Source organism: Bubalus kerabau, chromosome 10 (assembly GCF_029407905.1).
Source record: "Bubalus kerabau isolate K-KA32 ecotype Philippines breed swamp buffalo chromosome 10, PCC_UOA_SB_1v2, whole genome shotgun sequence".
NCBI classification, from domain to species: Eukaryota; Metazoa; Chordata; class Mammalia; order Artiodactyla; family Bovidae; genus Bubalus; species Bubalus kerabau.
In genome coordinates this window covers 54,619,041-54,637,591 of record NC_073633.1, presented here as the reverse complement: position 1 = coordinate 54,637,591, position 18,551 = coordinate 54,619,041, and the positions used below count along the sequence as shown (strand labels likewise).

Genomic DNA, 18,551 nt, shown 5'->3' with positions numbered 1-18,551 from the left:
GACTCTTAGATATAGATTATTATACCACAATAGAGAGTCAGGGACTATTAGGCCACCTTCACCCCTCATTCAAAATTTGCTCCTAAAGAAGAATAAAACTAATCTATGACACAAAACAGAGTGCTAAGCCTTTCCATTTTTACAGACCCCTGAAGCAAAGGAGGGTCCTCCTCTTCCAAAAAGATAGTCCTTTAAATCTAAAACCATGCTCAAACAAGTGCAAATGAAACCACCACAGCCCCTCAACACTTTCTAAAAGTTATGTTTCTGAATGAAATACTCATATCAATTCTCCTAGCCATTACAAAAAATATGAAAATTGTCTTACAAGTACAAGGAGAGAATGCCAAATTAATGAAGGGTTGTTAGTTTAGGATAGAATCTTTATGACTAAGAATTCCAAAAAGGAGATAGCAAATTTTCAAAAGTAGTTATCACCAAGAGGCAGTACTGGTTAAAAATAGAGATTAAATTCAGATAAACTTGTGGATGACATCCAAGTGGACTTTAAGAAAAAGGAGGAAAAAAAAAAAAAAAAAAAGAAAAAGGAGAAGGTTTTAAACACCACGTTATCTTGGAGATTGGTGTTAAGGAGGGCAAGCCTACTCTACCACAGCATTTCTCTTGTTATCAGGAGGTTAATTGTAGACAGGATTTTATTCAATTCTCATCTCTTAAGAGTTTATCAGAATAGCATGAGGTCTTCTTAAAATAGGACATGTATAAATGTGTGTAGCAGAGGGATTGTTACCTGAAAAACTGAAAATTAGATTTTAACAAGGATGGCGGTCTCTCTTGGTATCCCCCTGAATATCCTATAGCCATTATAAGTTGTGTACTTGTAAAAATTCTTTACCTGGACAATTGAAAAACCATTGTATTTGGTAATCTTACCTGCTGACATCAGGACAAATGCAGAAAATAATGCAATTTCATCTTCAGTCAGGTGCATAGAACATAAACTCTTTCCAAATTCAAATACAAAGCTAATAAAGTCTTCACAACCTGCCAAAATTAAAGACAGGTTATGATTTTAGTTATTATCCTAGGAAAAAAAGATGGAAAAAAGTGAAGAGAGATCTACTAGTTGAAGATCAGAGAGAATACCAATAACATTTCTTGTAGTTTAATACTTTCAAACCTTGAAAGAAAAAATCAGTTTAGCTACCATCACCGTTACTACCATCATTCACAGAGGGAACTTTTAAAAATATTGTAATTTAAGATATATACATGGATTCTTTTATTGATCACACCACATGGCATGTGGGATCTTAGTTCCCTGACCACGGATTTAATCAGTATCCCCTGCAGAGGAAGCACAGAGCGTTATCGACTTGATTGCCAGGGAAGTACCATTGACAGTGAACTTTTATTAGGTGATTACTATGTCAGGTGCTGCTCTGAGAGGATTCTTTGAGCATTCTATCAATACTACAACAGCCCTATGAAGAAAGCATTATTGTTACTACCCCACTGTAAAGGCGAGGAAACAAACTGGGGAAGAAAAGGAATGTACTCAAGGTTCCACAGGTAGGAAGTAACAGACTGAGATTCAAAGCTAGATGCCTAACTTCAGAGCCCACACTCTTAACCAACAGAGTCTAACAGCTATAGTCTGAGATGCTAATTTCACTCATTTTTTGTTTTCCTCACAACAAACAAGCGTGTTAACATGCTTAAAAATGAAAACAAATGACACTTATGGTAGTAAAACCATTGTAATTATTATAGAACTGAAAACATAGAATGAGAAAGTCCCATAAAATAAAAATCCACCCCCCAAAACTGGTTAAGTTTGGTGTCTGTTCTTTCAGGTTTTCATATTATGTGCATATAGTTAAATGTCAATGGGCTATTCTCAAGTATATATATCTCTCAAATATATATTCTCAAGTATATATGCCATTTAATTGTTTTTGAAATCATTTAACAACATATCTTGGATACTATCCCAATCTTAGTGACTTTATCTCACTTTATTTATAGACATCTCTAAGGTATATGTCACAGTTTCATTTAACTATACTTTCTTTCCCTGATATCTCATTAACATTGTTATTTGAGGGGTATGGAAGGGCAGACTTTCAGGTCTTTGCTTGATTTTATGTAGCAAATCATATCTTCCAGTTTACTGAATAACATCCCTGCAAACCTCGTTCTTAAAATCTGGAAGGGAACTGGAAGAATATATAACATAAATTCTTTGATGACCAAATAGATAAAATGAAACTCTAGACCTTTACATGTCATATGGACACAAAGCATTTGAGCTGTGTAAATTTTCTATGGTAATTAATCAGAAAGTATTATTAACACAGGTATGCATTAGTATATAACATCCTTTAACTCTTATATCCAAAAACTCCACGATTTCCATTTTGTTTAAGAGCTATCACCCAACTCCAATTTTTTCCCCTAGCCTTGATTTGAAGACCAAGCACCCAGAGGTTTTCTTACCTAAGGATTTGAAGACATCGGGGCTAGCATATTTCCCATCGAAGTACACGGTATTGTTCTGAGAGTCAAAGGCACGGCACATTCTGATAAATACCACCTCTAGAGAACCTGAGCAAAGGCAGAGACGGAATGGGTTATTCTGTCTTGGTGAGTTGATTTTGACCTTAGAGACCCCCTTCTGAGTCAATAGGGCTGGGCTTAGCCCATGGGCACTCAGTTAAGTTATCTCTTTATTTAAAAGGGCAGAGTTCACTAAGGTAATTAAAGACTTCTGCCTAAGCTAAAGCCTGTATTACTTGAGAGAGATTGTGTCCTGCAAAAACACAGTCTTGGAGTTGCTAGAAACACATGTGTGCGTGCGTGCTCAGTTGTGTCTGACTCTTTGCAACCCCATGGACTGCAGCCCTCCAGGCTCCTCTGTCCATGGAATGTTTCAGGCAAGAATACTGGAACATGTTGTCATTTTCATACTCCAGGGGATCTTCCTGACCCAGGAATGGAACCAGAGACTACTGGGTCTCCTACACTGACATGCAGATTCTTTATCATTGAGCCACCTGGGAAGCCCAGAAACACATAGAGTCCTGTTATTAAAACAAACAAACAAAAAGCCAGGGCTATCTCTCTGAATTCCATAAACAGCCATCTTCCTAACAACTTATCAAAACATCCTGAGGACCTGGGGCACAGAAACAAAACACAGGTGATGGTTAGGACTGGGGAATGCAGTGTGTCTTTCAAATTAATCCTTTCACAGAGAGAAGAAGCAAAATGGAGGGAATGTTTCCTTCAAATAACTCAAACATTAAAAAAAAAAAAAATCCCTTATTTTCTGCAAGTGAAACCTGAGCTATTATCATTTGGAGAAAAACTGTTCCCGACACCTTCCTTACCAAGCATTTCTTTAATAAGCTGGTGAAAGCAGGTTAGGAAGAGATCTCAAAATTCACTTGCAAAGCACATACCTGCTTTGAGAAGCACAATTTGATCGTTTTGACATAGTTCCATAAATCCATCAATGCGTTTGGCAAACTCCACCACGTACTGTATAGCTTCTGTAATTTTGATGGCACACAATTGCCACATCACCTCCCGCTGCTGTTGAAGAGGGAAATACATTAACATCCACGGTTACCCATATCTTTGACTCAGCCGTTTTAAGTTTTCCTATTGTGTACAATCCTTCTTTGGAAATAGATTCCCAAAAGCTAGAGGATTTAAGAATAAACAGTTGGTCAGTTACTTGGGTTACAATGATTGCTCCCAAGTTCTTTCTCATCTTTTTCAATTTCTCTCTTGCCATTTTGTTAGCAAAGGGCAGGGGGGAGATGTTATGGGCATATAGGCAGCGGAAGATGAAAACCCATGTGAGGAAAGTCACGCATGCCGCTGCTTTAACCCTGGGCCACAGAGAGCGGGAAAGTAGAATCTCCTTTTAGGCAACTACCTGGCCTCGGGGAATTTCATACCACTTTACTTGAGGAAGAGAAGAAAGGGGACTCAGGTACATTTCCTGTGCGCCTGCTATGAGCTGGGTGTTTTCTGACATCCTTGTCTCATTTCACTTTCACAAGAACGTTTTCTCATTTGCCATAAATGAACACAAACACTCAAAGAGGTTTCACAGCTAGGAGGTACTGGAGCTGGGATTAAAACCCCAGCATTTCTGGCTCTGAATCCTATTTTGCACACCCTGTGGCTGTTTAATGCTTTCCTGCTTCCCATTGTAACTGTGGCTGCTGGTGCCACCTCAAAGGCAAACAAGGTGCCTTTCCCAACCTGTCCTGCTTAATGCCTTTTTATACGGCCACTCTCCAATTTAGTTACGGGCTAACCTGGGTCCGTCTTACCGCTCACTTACTTTCCCAATCGTAGTTTAAGGCTGTTTCCACCAATATAAGGGGGTGGGAGAAAAACTGAATCAGGAGCCAGGGCTCATGGTCTAGTCCTGATGTTTTCAACCTCCAGCCGTATGCTAAGGGATGTTAGTTTCCTTGTACGTTAAATGAAGAGGAGGATTAACCTCAATAATCTCCACGGTACTTCCTAAACCAGCATTTCCATGATTTGGAGGGGAAATTGAAGCATTTTCTTTTCCTAAGGGCGGAATGGATAATTAAGTGTCCCCCTTCTCCAGCCCTGCCCTCCCATTTGAGTAATCTGTTGAGCAGTGTGTTTTATAGAAAAAAATGAGTAACAGCTGCACTACTTCTCAGTCTCATATTGCTAGATTCAGACTGGAGTTAGGATCATAGCTTCCAGATCTTTTTTTTTTTTTTAACACATATTCTCTAAACTCCTTCTTTTTAACCTCCGAAACCATGAGGCTAAGATTAGTTACATCGACTTCCAGACCGTGAAATCTCCCACTGTGATATCGGGAAAACTCCCAACTCATTGAGGCTTTTGGAAGCAGCTTAATCTAGCCCCCTGTAGATAAATGATGGGACAAACATGTACAGTTATCAGAACAACAGAATCTCTGTGCTATTTCTGAAATTTTGCATAGTGACGTTTCAGTAAGGTGACAAAGCCCCAGGAACATAATCAGCTCTGGAAGAAAGATTATTAAATAGAAATCTGATATCTGATGAAAGACATTCATTTTTTGGTCTGTTTGTATTCAAATCTTTTACATTTCCCAGGGTTGCCTCAATCTTAGGGAAAACTGTTCAGAGTCTACCTTGTTTTGATAATTCTCAATCTCCTCCTGCAGAAAGGTCTGCCACGTTATCTGCTGGAGCTCTTCTCTCAAGTATTGGCAAGTTTCCAGATGTGATTTAGATATATTCTGTGCAAGGTGTTCTAAGGAGAAAAACAGGAGATCACGACATGAAAAGCCATTCTTCTTTGGATAACAGTGTTTTCCCTACTCAATTATTCAATTTAAAATGTAACAAGTATAAAGCAACAGGCTGAACCAGGTTTAATTATCTTGACATATTTAAGTAAGTAATCTGGAACGATTCTGTGTTTTAGAGCAGGAAGAAGGACAGGCAAAGCCAACATTTAACAATAAGACTGCATGCCTTCAAAGACCCTGCTAATCTTGACCTTCTGTGCCTTTACACTAGTGTCTGGGAGTGAGCAAATATCAACCTAGACAAGTTGTGAAAAATGACTGACACAATCTCTACTTGGCATTTTTATGAAGACACATCTGCCACATACATTTATGGGGAGGGATTACTCTTGAAAAATTAGGAAATGGTATTTTGTATGACAACAATTATGTGTGGTATTTGTTTTTCCTGCAAAATTCAGAACAAGCATTGCTGAAAGCCTATCCAGTCGTTATATATATAGTGTGGTGGTTAAGAGCTGGACTTTGCAGCCAGATTGACTGGGTTGGAATCTCAGCTCTGCTATTTAGTAGTTCTGTGATCTTAGGTAAGTTACCTAACCTCTCTGTGCTTCAGTCTCCTGATATGTAAAATGAGAAAAATAGTACCTATTTCATACAGCTTCTGTGAGAATTAAATGAGTTGAGCACTCAGAATAGAGAGGATAACACAGCATCTGTTACATAAAACATTTGTTCTCGTACTGAAGTGTAAGGATTTTGGAGATATTAAAGAAATAGAAGCCAAATAAGTTTCTCAAGGAACTTATAATCTGGTGAACATGTACAGACATGCGGAAAGGACAATTCAAGACATTAGACAATAAAGCGTGAGGTTGAATTATATCAGAAGAGAAAGAAAAACAAAGGTAATAGGTGCTATCAGGGAAGGGAGAAATGAGGAAAATTAGGCGATGCTTCTTGGCAGAAGAGGAACATTTGGACTGGATCCTGAAGAATAGGGAGGGTTTGGTAGGCAGAGGCCAGTGGTGTGAGGCAGTGGGCCAGTTCCACATTCGAGGGATAGTAATTGAAAGAACAAATATGGCATTTGTAGGAGATAGGAAGATGTGATAGAGTGGTGATTCAAAACAGGAATATTGGTAGGTAAGAGTCCAAATCCTGAAGGATCTGAATGTGGAGACTGAGAGTATGGACTTGACTGACAAGAGGAGTCAGTGGGATTCTCAAGGGGGAGCTGACATAATGAACATTGTACTTGGGAAACAGAACATGTAGTTCTGCCACTGGTGCACTGAAGGATGGAGAGCTTGGAGGACCAATTAGAAGGCTGCTGAAATCTACAGGTAAGGGACTAACAGCTTGAAATAAGTTGCTAATAACTGTCACAGAAGGGAAGGACAATTAAAGAAGTATTTTAAGGAAATTCCCCGGTGGTCCAGTGGTTAGGATTCCAGGCTTCCACTGCCGCAGGTGTGGATTCAATCCCCGGTTGGGGAACTAAGATCCTGCAAGCTGTGGGTGTGGCTATAAAAAGAAGTATTCTAAAGAAAAATTGGTAAGATTCCAAGAATACAAAATCATACCCCAAAGTGATCCCCCTCCTTGCATCTTGAATATAGAATAAGAAAGTTATTTAAAACAGTGGTGCCGAGCGCAAACTTAGGAACACTAATAAGACTATTTATTTAGAAATTTGTTAGCGCTTTCCTCAAACAGAATCAGATTTGTTTGTGTGAAAACAGAGCCAGGATCACGTAAATGAAGCTTGAAACTAGAATCTCCTTAGAGAAACTGAAACACAGTAAACTCAACAACCCTACTTGGCAACACACAGACATGAAAACAACATAAATAAACATCATAAACAATAAAACACAGATGCAAGGAAAAAATACAGGAAAGAAAGAGACAGAAACCGAGAGAGGGAAAGACGGAGAAACCAGTACATTATTTGTCTTAGAATCAGTGATGCTTGTGAAGAGAAGTGGGGAGTAAAGACAAAAATAATGGGGAAGCATAAACAGGAAAATAAATGTGTAAACAGTAAACCAATTTTTATAAATATGGGGGGGGGAAATGATATAGATGAAGGGTTCACAGGGAAGCTGGGAGAATCTTGGAAGGGGAAGAATGGGAAGAGGCTCTCGGTATTATCTTCCAGATCCTGTTTTTCTCTAGTTAATATGGTCAAGCATCTTCTTGTTTCATTTCATCCTAAAAATTGTCGCCCCTACCTGTTTGAGTCCAGCTTTTAGAAGCAATAACAAATGACGCAATGTTCCATGACCAGTAGAGGGCAGTGGCTGCATTCTCACCAGCTGCCTTTGATCAAAATTCATACTTGATTTGGCAAGTGTAAGATTTTAGACACTTTCCTATTTTTAAGTCTCCATTTCAGCAAAGAAGAAAATGCTCAGATGGAGTAAAAGCTAAGGAGTTAGCACAGTCTCTCAGACAAACAGTCTGGTATAGTGAAATACCTTGGAACTAAAAGTTGCTGCTACTGCTGCTGCTGCTGCTAAGTCGCGTCAGTCGTGCCCGACTCTGTGCGACCCCATAGACGGCAGCCCACCAGGCTGCCCCGTCCCTGGGATTCTCCAGGCAAGAACACTGGAGTGGGTTGCCATTTCCTTCTCCAATGCATGAAAGTGAAAAGTGAAAGTGAAGTCACTCAGTCAGTGTCCGACTCTAGCGACCCCATGGACTGCAGCCTACCAGGCTCCTCCATCCATGGGATTTTCCAGGCAAGAGTACTGGAGTGGGGTGCCATTGCCTTCTCCGTGGAACTAAGAGTTAGGAGACCTGTTTTCTGGTCTGAGCTCAGTTGGGTAGCTCATTTTGTGACAAGCAAATCAGTTCACTTCCTCAACCATGACTGTGCATCAGTAGAGCCAAGGTCTAGATACTTCAGATAGAAAATCCTGTCTTCTAAGTCACAGATTTTCATAGTGGGATGGAACTTTAGATATTATCTGGTCCAAATTCTCCTCACTTTGTAGGTAATAACATTAACAATGATGATAAACGATGACACTGAGGTAGAGTTTACTATGTGCTATACTCACATATACATACACACATACATATACACATACACAGTCACACACACACACACACACACACACACATTTTATCCTTAGTCTTTATGACAACAAATCTAGGGAGAAAGATACTAATGACAATTGTACTAATTATCCCCATTTTACAGATGAAAAAACCAAGCCACAGTGAGGTTAAGTGACTTTCAAGGTGTCATAGCTGGCAAGCGGACAGTGATTCAAACCTATACAAAAGCTCCAGAATCTATGCTCTGAATCTTTATATTCCATGGGTAGGGAGATTGCAGCTTACAGAGATAATGTGACTTATACTAGGTTGTACAACCTACAGCAAAGCTAGAATCACTCATATAAGCTGACTTCTTGTCTCATGCTTTGCCCAGTTGTCTCTCATAGAAGGCTTTAGTAATTATAGTAATAACTGCAATTAGCTGTTTTATTTTTTATTTCTTTTTCTTTTTTTTGCTACACCACTTGGCTTGCTGGATCTTGGTTCCCTAGCCAGATCTGTTTGTGTAAAAACAGAGCCAGGATCACCTAAAAGAAACTTGAAACTAGATCCTCTAACCAGGGATGGAACCAAGGACCCACGGCAGTGAAAGCACCATGTCCTAACCGCTGGCACGCCAGTGAATTCCCGAGTCAACTCTTTTAAAAAATGAACATAGATTGTTTATCTGGAGTATGTAACTCAGGTACTAAATGTATTGGGTGGGCAAAAAGTTTGTTTGGGCTTTTCCATAAGATGTTACAGAAAAACCCCAACAAACTTTTTGGCCCACCCAATACATAAAGGGCAAAATTTCACAGCCAGAAAGTCAGATATATTTCACTAAAAGTAATGGAGTGTAGATACTATTACAGAAAGAATTGATCTTAGGATATGTTAATTTATAATTTATTTTCCAATTGCACAAGTGGTTTCATTTGTTTCAAATCTAATGACAAAATTTAGCCTAAAATGAAGTTTTTAGTTAAAGAAAGAGCAGGGACTTAAACCCTAAAGGAAATATCAGGGAATTTTTGGAGAGCTTTATAGAAGCATTAGCAAAGTCTTTGACTACTTTTAAGCCACTCTTAACCCCTCAAACTATTTTACACATGTAAATGGGACAGAAAATCAGAACCCCATTACATCCTTTTTCCAGTTAAATTCTTGTTTAGTTTTGGGTTTGCAGAAAATCCTGATGATGACTTAATTTTATTAATTGTGGAAAATGCCACAATACATGTGAACAATCCCTAGTTTAAGAGAAAGTGGAGAATGGGTGAAAGCACAGGGCTCCCAGGTCACTGGGGGTGACAGCTACGGAAGAGGAAAGAGCTTGGTCAGGGAAGAGGGGCTGGGGAAGCTGAGTGCACTTTCAGCCCAAGTGCCACGTTCAGGGGCCACACACAGGCCAAGCTGTGTGGGTTACCTCCGGGTTGAACATGCGACAAGCAAACAGGAGAGATTCACTCGTATTTATCATAAAGTGGAAGCACACCTAAAGTGAGTCAGGTCATCTTTCATGATACCATGTCAGCTTTCAATCAAATCCTTATTCATTTCTGAAAATTTTACTTTCATTACAGCTCTGCTTAAGGTTCAGCCAACCAAGATCTCATGACAAAAACGGAAGGTTTTTGTTCTAGTTCAAGAAAAAAAAAAAAAAATCAAACCTACCTCTGCTCAGCTTGGCTTCTAGTTCAGAGGTTTCTCTGTTAATCAAAAGAGCTGTGCTACACCTTTAATGCTGTGCAGTGGTTAAAGACCAGGCTTAAAATGTCTCTGCTCTTGAGGATTTAAATTTAGACCCATAAAAAGGTGCTTGTGTAAAAACCGTAAAGAACATTCAATTTGTTATATTTGGAGAAAGATTTTACTGGAAATATAAATTTCACTTAAAAACTGTTTTGTGGGGTACAGAGGTAGAGGAAACCATCTAAAGAACACAACCGTTATTTCTGTGAACCAAGGACATCTGTGCTCAAGTCAGAACCTGCTGGTTCTTTTCCATGTGAAGTCTTCCTTCTCTCCTGGTCTTAACTTAGTCACCCCCACAGCAACTAATTGAAATATCCCAGAGGATTATAACCTTGTATGAGGAACCACGGGGTGAAACAGATCAACTTCACAAACAGCAAAGGTCCTTATCAAAGTTTCTCTAATAATAGTGCTGTACTTAAAAATCGATTAAATATAACAGAGGATGTTATAACACGACTCGCTTGAAATGAAAAGCTTTCCATTGTCTGTGCTAACATTTCTAGGTCACATCTCCCAAGAAGCACCAATCTCACAGGAATGAGGAAATGACAGTTTTTTGTTGTTTTTTTTTCATGGTGAGTCTTCTATGAAATACATCAGTTTTGTCATTAACATCCATCACCAAAATTTTGGAAAGAAGCCAATTTCCCTTTACTGTTTATAGACTACATCACAGTTGCAAAGGTGAGATGCATACAGGGACTGGGAAGTGCTATAAATGCCGAGTGGGATGGACCCATGGAAAGATGGGAGGCCTTGACTGGTACCAGTTGATTGTTGACATTTACAAATACTGACCCAGTGTAATCAGATCATTTTCCCCGCCTCCCACAAGAAACTGAAAATCTGAACTTTCAGATGGAACCCTCCAGGTTTAAATTTTTAGCAACTAATTCAAAAATTGAAAAGCTCTGCACTGGTTAAAAAACCATGTCTATGGGCCAAGTTAAGTTGGTGAGTTGCCATTTTTATAACTTTCGGTATAAATCAATACTTAGAATGTAATGAAAGCAAAGGAGTTGGTGGGGCCATTCCCTGAGCTTATAGTTTTCTATGGAATTTAAGACTGCTTTAAGTTCATGTTGTCTCAGCTCTGAAGCTGAGAGGTCAGTCAGTTTCTTGGACATGTGATGGGAGACAGTGGATAGACAAAAGCAAGGGGAAAGGTACAATTATGAAGTGCTTCCAAGGGAGACTACCCTGCTGGCTCAGATGGTACAGAATCCTTCTGCAATGCAGAAGACCTGGGTTTGATCCCTGGGTTAGGAAGATCCCCTGGGGAAGGGAATGGCTACATACTCCAGTGTTTTTGCCTTGGGACTTCCACGGGCAAAGGAGCCTGGAGGGCTATGGTCCATGCAGTCACAAAGAGTTGGACATGACTGAGCAACTGTCACTTTCACTTTCCCAATGGTAAAGGTGACTTGCCCTTCTGCTGCTGCTGCTGCTAAGTCGCTTCAGTCGTGTCCGACTCTGTGCGACCCCATAGACGGCAGCCCACCAGGCTCCCCTGTCCCTGGGATTCTCCAGGCAAGAACACTGGAGTGGGTTGCCATTTCCTTCTCCAATGCATGAAAGTGAAAAGTGAAAGTGAAGTCGCTCAGTCCTATCCGACCCTCAGCGACCCCATGGACTGCAGCCCACCAGGTTCCTCCATCCATGGGATTTTCCAGGCAAGAGTACTGGAGTGGGGTGCCATCGCCTTCTCCAGAATTGCCCTTCTAAATGCATCTTTTTTTTTTTTTTTTTCCTGTGGGGCATGTGGGATCTTAGTTCCCTGACCAAGCAACAAACCGGTACCCCTTGCATTGGAAGCACAGTCTTAACCACTGGACAACCAGGGAAGTCCCTAGACGCATACTTTTAATACCATAACTTAGAGGAAAGTCAGACATATCCCATTTCCTTCAAAGGCATCAGTAGTACATCCCAATGGAAACACAGAAGCCATTACCTAGTTCTGCCATGGACACAGTTGGGGAAGTCTCTCCATTGGTGAAAGAGCAGTAGGGGAAGAAGCCTGATGCTGGTGTGTAGTCACATATGGGTTCTGGTTTGATTCCATTGATATCAAGACCTGACTGGTCCGGGGAAGGCTGTATGTCCAGGTAGAAGCTGCTGACGGCAGAGTCTGCCTTGCTGCCCTCGGGGGTGTGCCCGTCGATGTAGTTGCTGAGGTCATCGTGAAGCTCCGTGAGCCCGTTGGCCGAGATGTTATAGGTGGGAGTCAGCGGCTCGGCCTCTCCAGGCTGCTGTTGGTGGTCTCGCTGCTGCTGCTGCATCCGGTGCTTCTGTACTTCTGCGTACAAGCTGTCTCTCTGCTTTTTCGACATGCGGCCAAATTTTACAGCTGGAAGAAAAAAGCCAAGCCACACCATATACAATATGTTTTTCTCCATGATCCTCTCTGGTATGCTTTAGGACTTCCTTTGAAGTTGCAGATAATTTTAATCAAAAACCACATAACCACCAAATAAGGACATGATCCAGAGGTGAAAACGGTCCTACCTCACATAGGCTTGCTCCACATCCCTGACAGCAAAAATACATCCTGGAGGAGCTAAGTTTCAGAAACAGACCCAGGGCTGGTAGAAGAGACCTAGAGCAATGATCAGCTTCGTTTCCATGCTGTCACATAACGCTATGCTCAGTGGGAGCTACTGGACTGCGGTTTGATGGGTTTGTTCCCTCTCGACCCAGGCAGTTGGTCTCGACACTTCTTTTCTTAGTGTTCAGACTCGAGCACAGGAATGCACAAACTCACTGGTCTACATCAGGGCACAAGCAGTCAAACCTCCACATGCATTCATTTCACTAATCCGTACACTTAGATGAGTTTCTTTCTGATCAAATAGCCAAATCTGGGGCTTCCCGGAGCAAGCTCAACAGACTGCATGAAGCATTTGCAATTCCCTGGGTTACACCTCTGAGTGTACCCCTCTCCTGCTCCTGGGTCATGTGGCCCCTTTGAAACCCTTGGACCCACCTTAAAAGGATACGTTCTGCTATTTTCATTGAGCCTCAAGTGAAAAAGAATATTAGGATTTTGGAAATGGTAGGCATGGACAGAGGAGCCTGGTACGTTGCAGTCCATGGGGTCGCTAAGAGTTGGACGCGACTGAGCGACTTCACTTTCACTTTTCACTTTCATGCATTGGAGAAGGAAATGGTAACCCACTCCAGTGTTCTTGCCTGGAGAATCCCAGGGATGGGGGAGCTTGGTGGGGTGCCGTCTATGGGGTTGCACAGAGTCGGACACGACTGAAGCGACTTAGCAGCAGCAGCAACTGCAGACTCTGGGGAAGATCCCTGCCAGGAGAATTTGTGTTCGCAGCCCTTCTCTGTGCCATGTGTCCCCACATTTAAAGTGGAACAGTGACTGGAGTAACTTTCCAGTTCATTTAGCATTTCAAATGATTTCTCTTGAAACATCGAGATAACTGAGAAAAAAAAAAAAACCGGTGATTTCCTGGTCTGAACTCCTCCACTAACCCATTTATTTCTCAGCCTAAGTAGGTATAGATAAAGCCTCTGGCGGAGGGACTAAGATCTCCTGATTATGGTTAAATTTACACCCGACTAGGTAGATGAATTCACCCATTTGACCATCAACAAAATTCTGTGAGTCTTGGGGCAAGAGGCAGGGTAGATGGAAGTGAAGTTGGGAATCAGTGCCCAGCACAACTTGTGGGATCCTTTTCCTGCTAAGGAGGATGTGGTTTCCTTTTGCCTAGAGGAAACAAGTGAGCAGGATTCTAGGCAACTTCCAGTATCCATGGCTCAGGTGACAAATTGGGTGGGACTTGTTAGTCAGGCTGATGTGGGCTATGAATTTCAGGCCTAAAACTGTCGCCGTTTAGTCGCTAAGTCAGGTCCGACTCTTTTGTGACCCCGTGGACTATAGCCTGCCAGCCTCCTCTGTCCATGAGATTTCCCAGGCAAGAATACTGGAGTGGGTTGCCATTTCCTCCTCCAAGGGATCCTCTGGAACCAGGGGTTGAATCACATCTCCTGCATTGGCAGGTGGATGCTTTGCTGCTAAGCCACCAGGGAGGCCCTGTCTAAAATTGTATAAGCCCCCAAATTCACTCCAAGCCCACAATAACATGAGCTGTCACTTATATACAAAATCTTCACAAGGCATACTGAAAGTACTTAATTCTTTTTGAAAAGAATAGTCTAGAATCCCCAAAGGGATTAATACCTTTAATTAATAGGGGGAAATTGGTTCTGCCATGACTCTGAATTGTGTTCTCTTTTCTTAATGTTAAAAACAGTAATCATACTATCCCCCTAAGTGAAATAAATGGATCAGATTTTTTTTTTTTGGCCACAGCACACAGCTTGTGGGATCTGAGTTCCCTGACCAGGGATCAAACCCATGGCCCTTGTAATGGAAGCATGAAGTCCTTACTACTGGACCACCAGGGAATTCCCTGGATTAGGTTTTGAGAAAATGCACACCCATCTGTGATTTTTTAACTTACAGACTCATAAGAGATAAACCTAGTTGTGTGAGTTCAGGGCCACTGGAAGTTGAAATCTGTAGAGTTGCATATCACAGGAATTTCAGAGGATATGGTGTAAGTTTTATGACTTGCATCTTCTGATCCGCAAAACTTCCCTTTGCTTCTACAAATTCTAAGAGGCAATCCTGTGTACAACTTGTGCCTGGGTAGGTCCACAGGCCCGAGAACTTCTGATTCTAGGGAAAGCAGACATTCAGAACACCTGTCTAGCAGCCTGAAAGGTTTTTCAGACCCTTATTTTTCCAGGGTCTGAAACTCCACTGGAAGTGATGTTTCCTTCAAAGGGATCTCTCACGGTAGCCAACCAGCCAGTATATTCAGAAAAGTCCTTAAACTGTATCTACTGTACTATCAGCCCAATTTTCTTATATAAGAATAGCCTTGAAATCTGGCGTTGATTATTCAGTGCACTGAAGACAATTTTCCAGGAAGATCCTAAACTGTTTTGCAACTGCTAAAATAGCTTGTTTTAATGAAAAGAACATTTGTCATTGAGGCCTGCTTTGCACTATTTCCACACATACTGGATGTACAAATATTTGACTTTGGATCCAGTTAGCATAACAGCTAATGCGTCCCAATTGCCAATAAGCTGACTAGTATAAAGCACATAACAATTAGCTCTGCCTTGTGTTTTCTATGAGAAAAAAAAAATGCTTCTAGAAGGTATCCTTTTTTTAGACCCTCAGGTGACACCTTACCTCCCATCAATTCATCCACCTGCAATGACTTAAATATCAAAAATCTGAAGGTGTTCTGACCACATAGACATTTCTTCTCCATGCCCCCCATCCTGCCCTGCATCAGCCAGTGAGCTGACCTGGATGGTTTATGGATGAGGAAGTAACTGCTGTGATACCCACAGGGATGCCAGAGGAGGGAAGACTGGAGGGGGTGGTGAGGGACAGAGGGGACGTATTCTGGCAGACTTGGGTCCAGGCTTCAGAAGGTACTTTCACAACCCTGTGCTATTATGCAACATAGGCTGCGAGAGCTCACCATCTCGAGACATCCCCACGGCAAGGCATTTCTGTAATCGACAGTGCTGGCAGCGGTTTCTACTGGTTCGATCAATCAAACAGTTCTTTTGACGAGGACAGGAGTAGGTGGCATTGCTTTGCTGACTTCTCCTGAAAAAGCCCTGTGATTCAGTTATGAAATAGAAAACAGGTTAGTGTCAGCTTGAGCTGAATGATACTAAAGGCAGGAAAGGAAGCGCCCGTCGGCATGAATATTTAATGGAGAATTAAACTTGTAGCACAATCATCCTGGAAACCATTAATGAAATTAAAGTCACTTCTTTTTCCTTGAGTAAAATGGGTCCCCAGAGCCCAATCCTCTGTCCCTTACACATGCAAAACTTTCTTTAACTGCAATAGACATTTGCTTATGTAGAAGGAAGAGGACGAGGCCCTGTTCTTGGCTTCTAAAGATTGAAAGCTATATGCTTAATAACAATGGTACAAAGGAACTCATCTCTAACCTTCATCTTCAAAACATTTTTAGTAGAATAAACACAGATGCTTCTCTGTATGCCCAGAGACGAGAAAGTGCAGCCTCACCCTAACCTAAGTGGACACTGTGGCAGTCTCAACTAGACCAAATAAATCCACCACTCTTTAGGTATCTTTCATTCCCCAAGTCAGAATCTACTGCTCCAAGAAGTTAAATGACACGTGGGTGGATTATCTTGGCAGATCAATCAGACTGGGAATACTCTACCCTTGAGAGTTTGGAAAAAACATCTTTTCAGAATCATGGACTTTCAGATTGAACAAATCCGAGCTAATGTTCATCAAGTCCCACGTATTTGTTAAGAACTGTTTTGTAAATTAGAGGGTGTAATAAGATGCATAAAGAGTACTGACCTCAAGGATTCCATTCATTTACTCATTTATTCATTGATTCATTCATTTTTGCTAACTCCTTGAGCTAGATTCTTTCTAGCTCATTAATGTTCATTGCTTAGTCTTTTCTTAAAGCTGTCAGTGTTCCTTTTAGTTACATTTTGGTAGCAACCCATGAGTTTTGGTATATAGTATTTTCATGATTATTCAATATGAAACACATTCTAGTTTTCAATAGATCTCTTTTTTAATCCATGTGTTATTTAGAAGCACATTTTTAAAAGCTAAAGTAAGGTTGATTTAAAATGTTGCATTAGCTTCTGGTGTACAGCAAAGTAACTCAGTTATATATATTCTTTTTCAGATTCTTTTCCATCATAGGTTATTACAAAATATTGAATATAGTTTCCTGGGCTATATAATAGAAACTTGTTATTTATACAAGCACGTTCCTTATTTTACAAATATATGTGGGGTTTGTTTCTGGTTATTGCTTGATAGTTGACTTATCTCTCATTGGTTTTGAAAACTAGGAATGTATTCTGGAAAAAAAAAAGAAGGTAACCAGAGCCATTTCTATGAAGCAAAACCATGAAGGTTACAAAAGTCTATTATCATCTTTAAATCTTTAATGGCAAAGATAGTTGACCATGACCAAGGGGACACCAGTACCAAAGGGTAAGGTAAAATCCTGAAGAATGGATGGAATGACAGAGTGCTGGGCAAACTGATAAGAGTACTCTCTCATCAGAAGATTCGTCTGGAGGCCAACTTGGCAGTTACACTAAAATCCTTTAAAAACATGCCTATCCACTGAACTAGAAATTAGTCTTTAAGGAATATATTTTAAAGGCATGATAAGAAAGGTACAAGGATTTACCTACATGGATGTTCATCACCGCTCTATCTGTAAGGTAAGACACATTTATAAACATGCTAAATGTCCAACAGTAGTGAACTGGAAGAGTCATGTTGGATATCTGTACATTCAGCCACCACTAAAAACGGTATTTCACAAGTACAACTATTGACATAAGGTGGTGATAGAAATGTACTACTTAATAAAAAAAAAACAGCTAAAGAACTAAACACAATATAATCCAGTTTTGGAGGGAAAATCCATATATTTAACACAGAAGAAACCTTTGGAAAATTATGCCCTCAAATGAAAACAAATGCTGATCTTTTTTTTTTTTTTGGTTTGTTTATCTGTGCTTTTTGATTTTTCTATAGTATGTGAGTGGAAAGGTATTCGAGCTATGCAAGAAGAACTATTCACTGCATCTGCTTTCTTCCCTGACAGCTGGGGACTCTGTGGATTAAGTCATGGTTCTGATGGATATAACCTCGGTTTCCAGTTTTTTCCTTTTGGAGACCAACCTAGGATGGGAGGGGCAGGCACTGACCTTTTACCAACTCTCTGATGTCTACCAAGCTATTCACTAACCAACGTGGGCAAGGTTAGGGGCCCAGGATCTCAATCTGTCTCTCTACTGTACTTCAAATTTTCCTGATATCAAGTCTGATCTCTACTGTGAGGCAGTCCCTCTTTTCTCAAAATATCTAAAGCTGTTTTTCTTTTTTTTTCCTTAATGTGTTTCTTTTCTCTGTGACAAGAAAGTGAGAAGTAAAACTTTCTTTGGTACTGAATAGACTTCAAGAAAATATAAATGGTAACAGAGGCAGATGAGCCTTAGAAAGAGATACCAAGAGGTCACCTGTCTATGTATTCGGTTGAGTCAGGGACATATAATCTCTGCCAAGGCTGAAAGGTATTTTGTTCTTTCTTGAGACTATATCACTCCATGTTTGCTGTCACTGCAGGGGCTTGTTTGTTTGATCAGTTGCTCAGTCACGTCTGACCCTTTGTGACCCCACGGACTGCAGCACACCAGGCTTCCCTGCCCTTCACAATCTCCCAGAGCTTGCTCAAACTCAGGTGATTGAGTAGGTATTGCCATCTAACCATCTCGTCCTCTGTCGTCCCCTTCTCCTCCTGCCTTCAATCTTTCTCAGCATCAGAGTCTTTGCAATGAGTTGGCTCTTTGCATCAGATGGCCAAAGTATGGGAGTTTCAGTTTCAGGATCAGTCCTTCCAAT

General features: G+C 40.8%; 1 protein-coding gene across 8 annotated transcripts in view; it reads right to left on the bottom strand.

Moving 5' to 3' along the window:
- The window catches only part of RORA (RAR related orphan receptor A), an 816,521-nt gene that overhangs the window by 14,986 nt on the left and 782,984 nt on the right, over nt 1–18,551 (bottom strand). For all 8 annotated transcript variants that reach the window (XM_055537759.1, XM_055537758.1, XM_055537763.1 and 5 more), the window contains 6 exons: nt 15,604–15,745; nt 12,030–12,425; nt 5,144–5,265; nt 3,426–3,558; nt 2,461–2,568; nt 895–1,005 (listed from right to left, as the gene is read on the bottom strand). In XM_055537759.1, the coding sequence (XP_055393734.1) occupies nt 895–1,005; nt 2,461–2,568; nt 3,426–3,558; nt 5,144–5,265; nt 12,030–12,425; nt 15,604–15,745 (1,012 nt within the window). The remainder of the gene's footprint in view (nt 1–894; nt 1,006–2,460; nt 2,569–3,425; nt 3,559–5,143; nt 5,266–12,029; nt 12,426–15,603; nt 15,746–18,551) is intronic.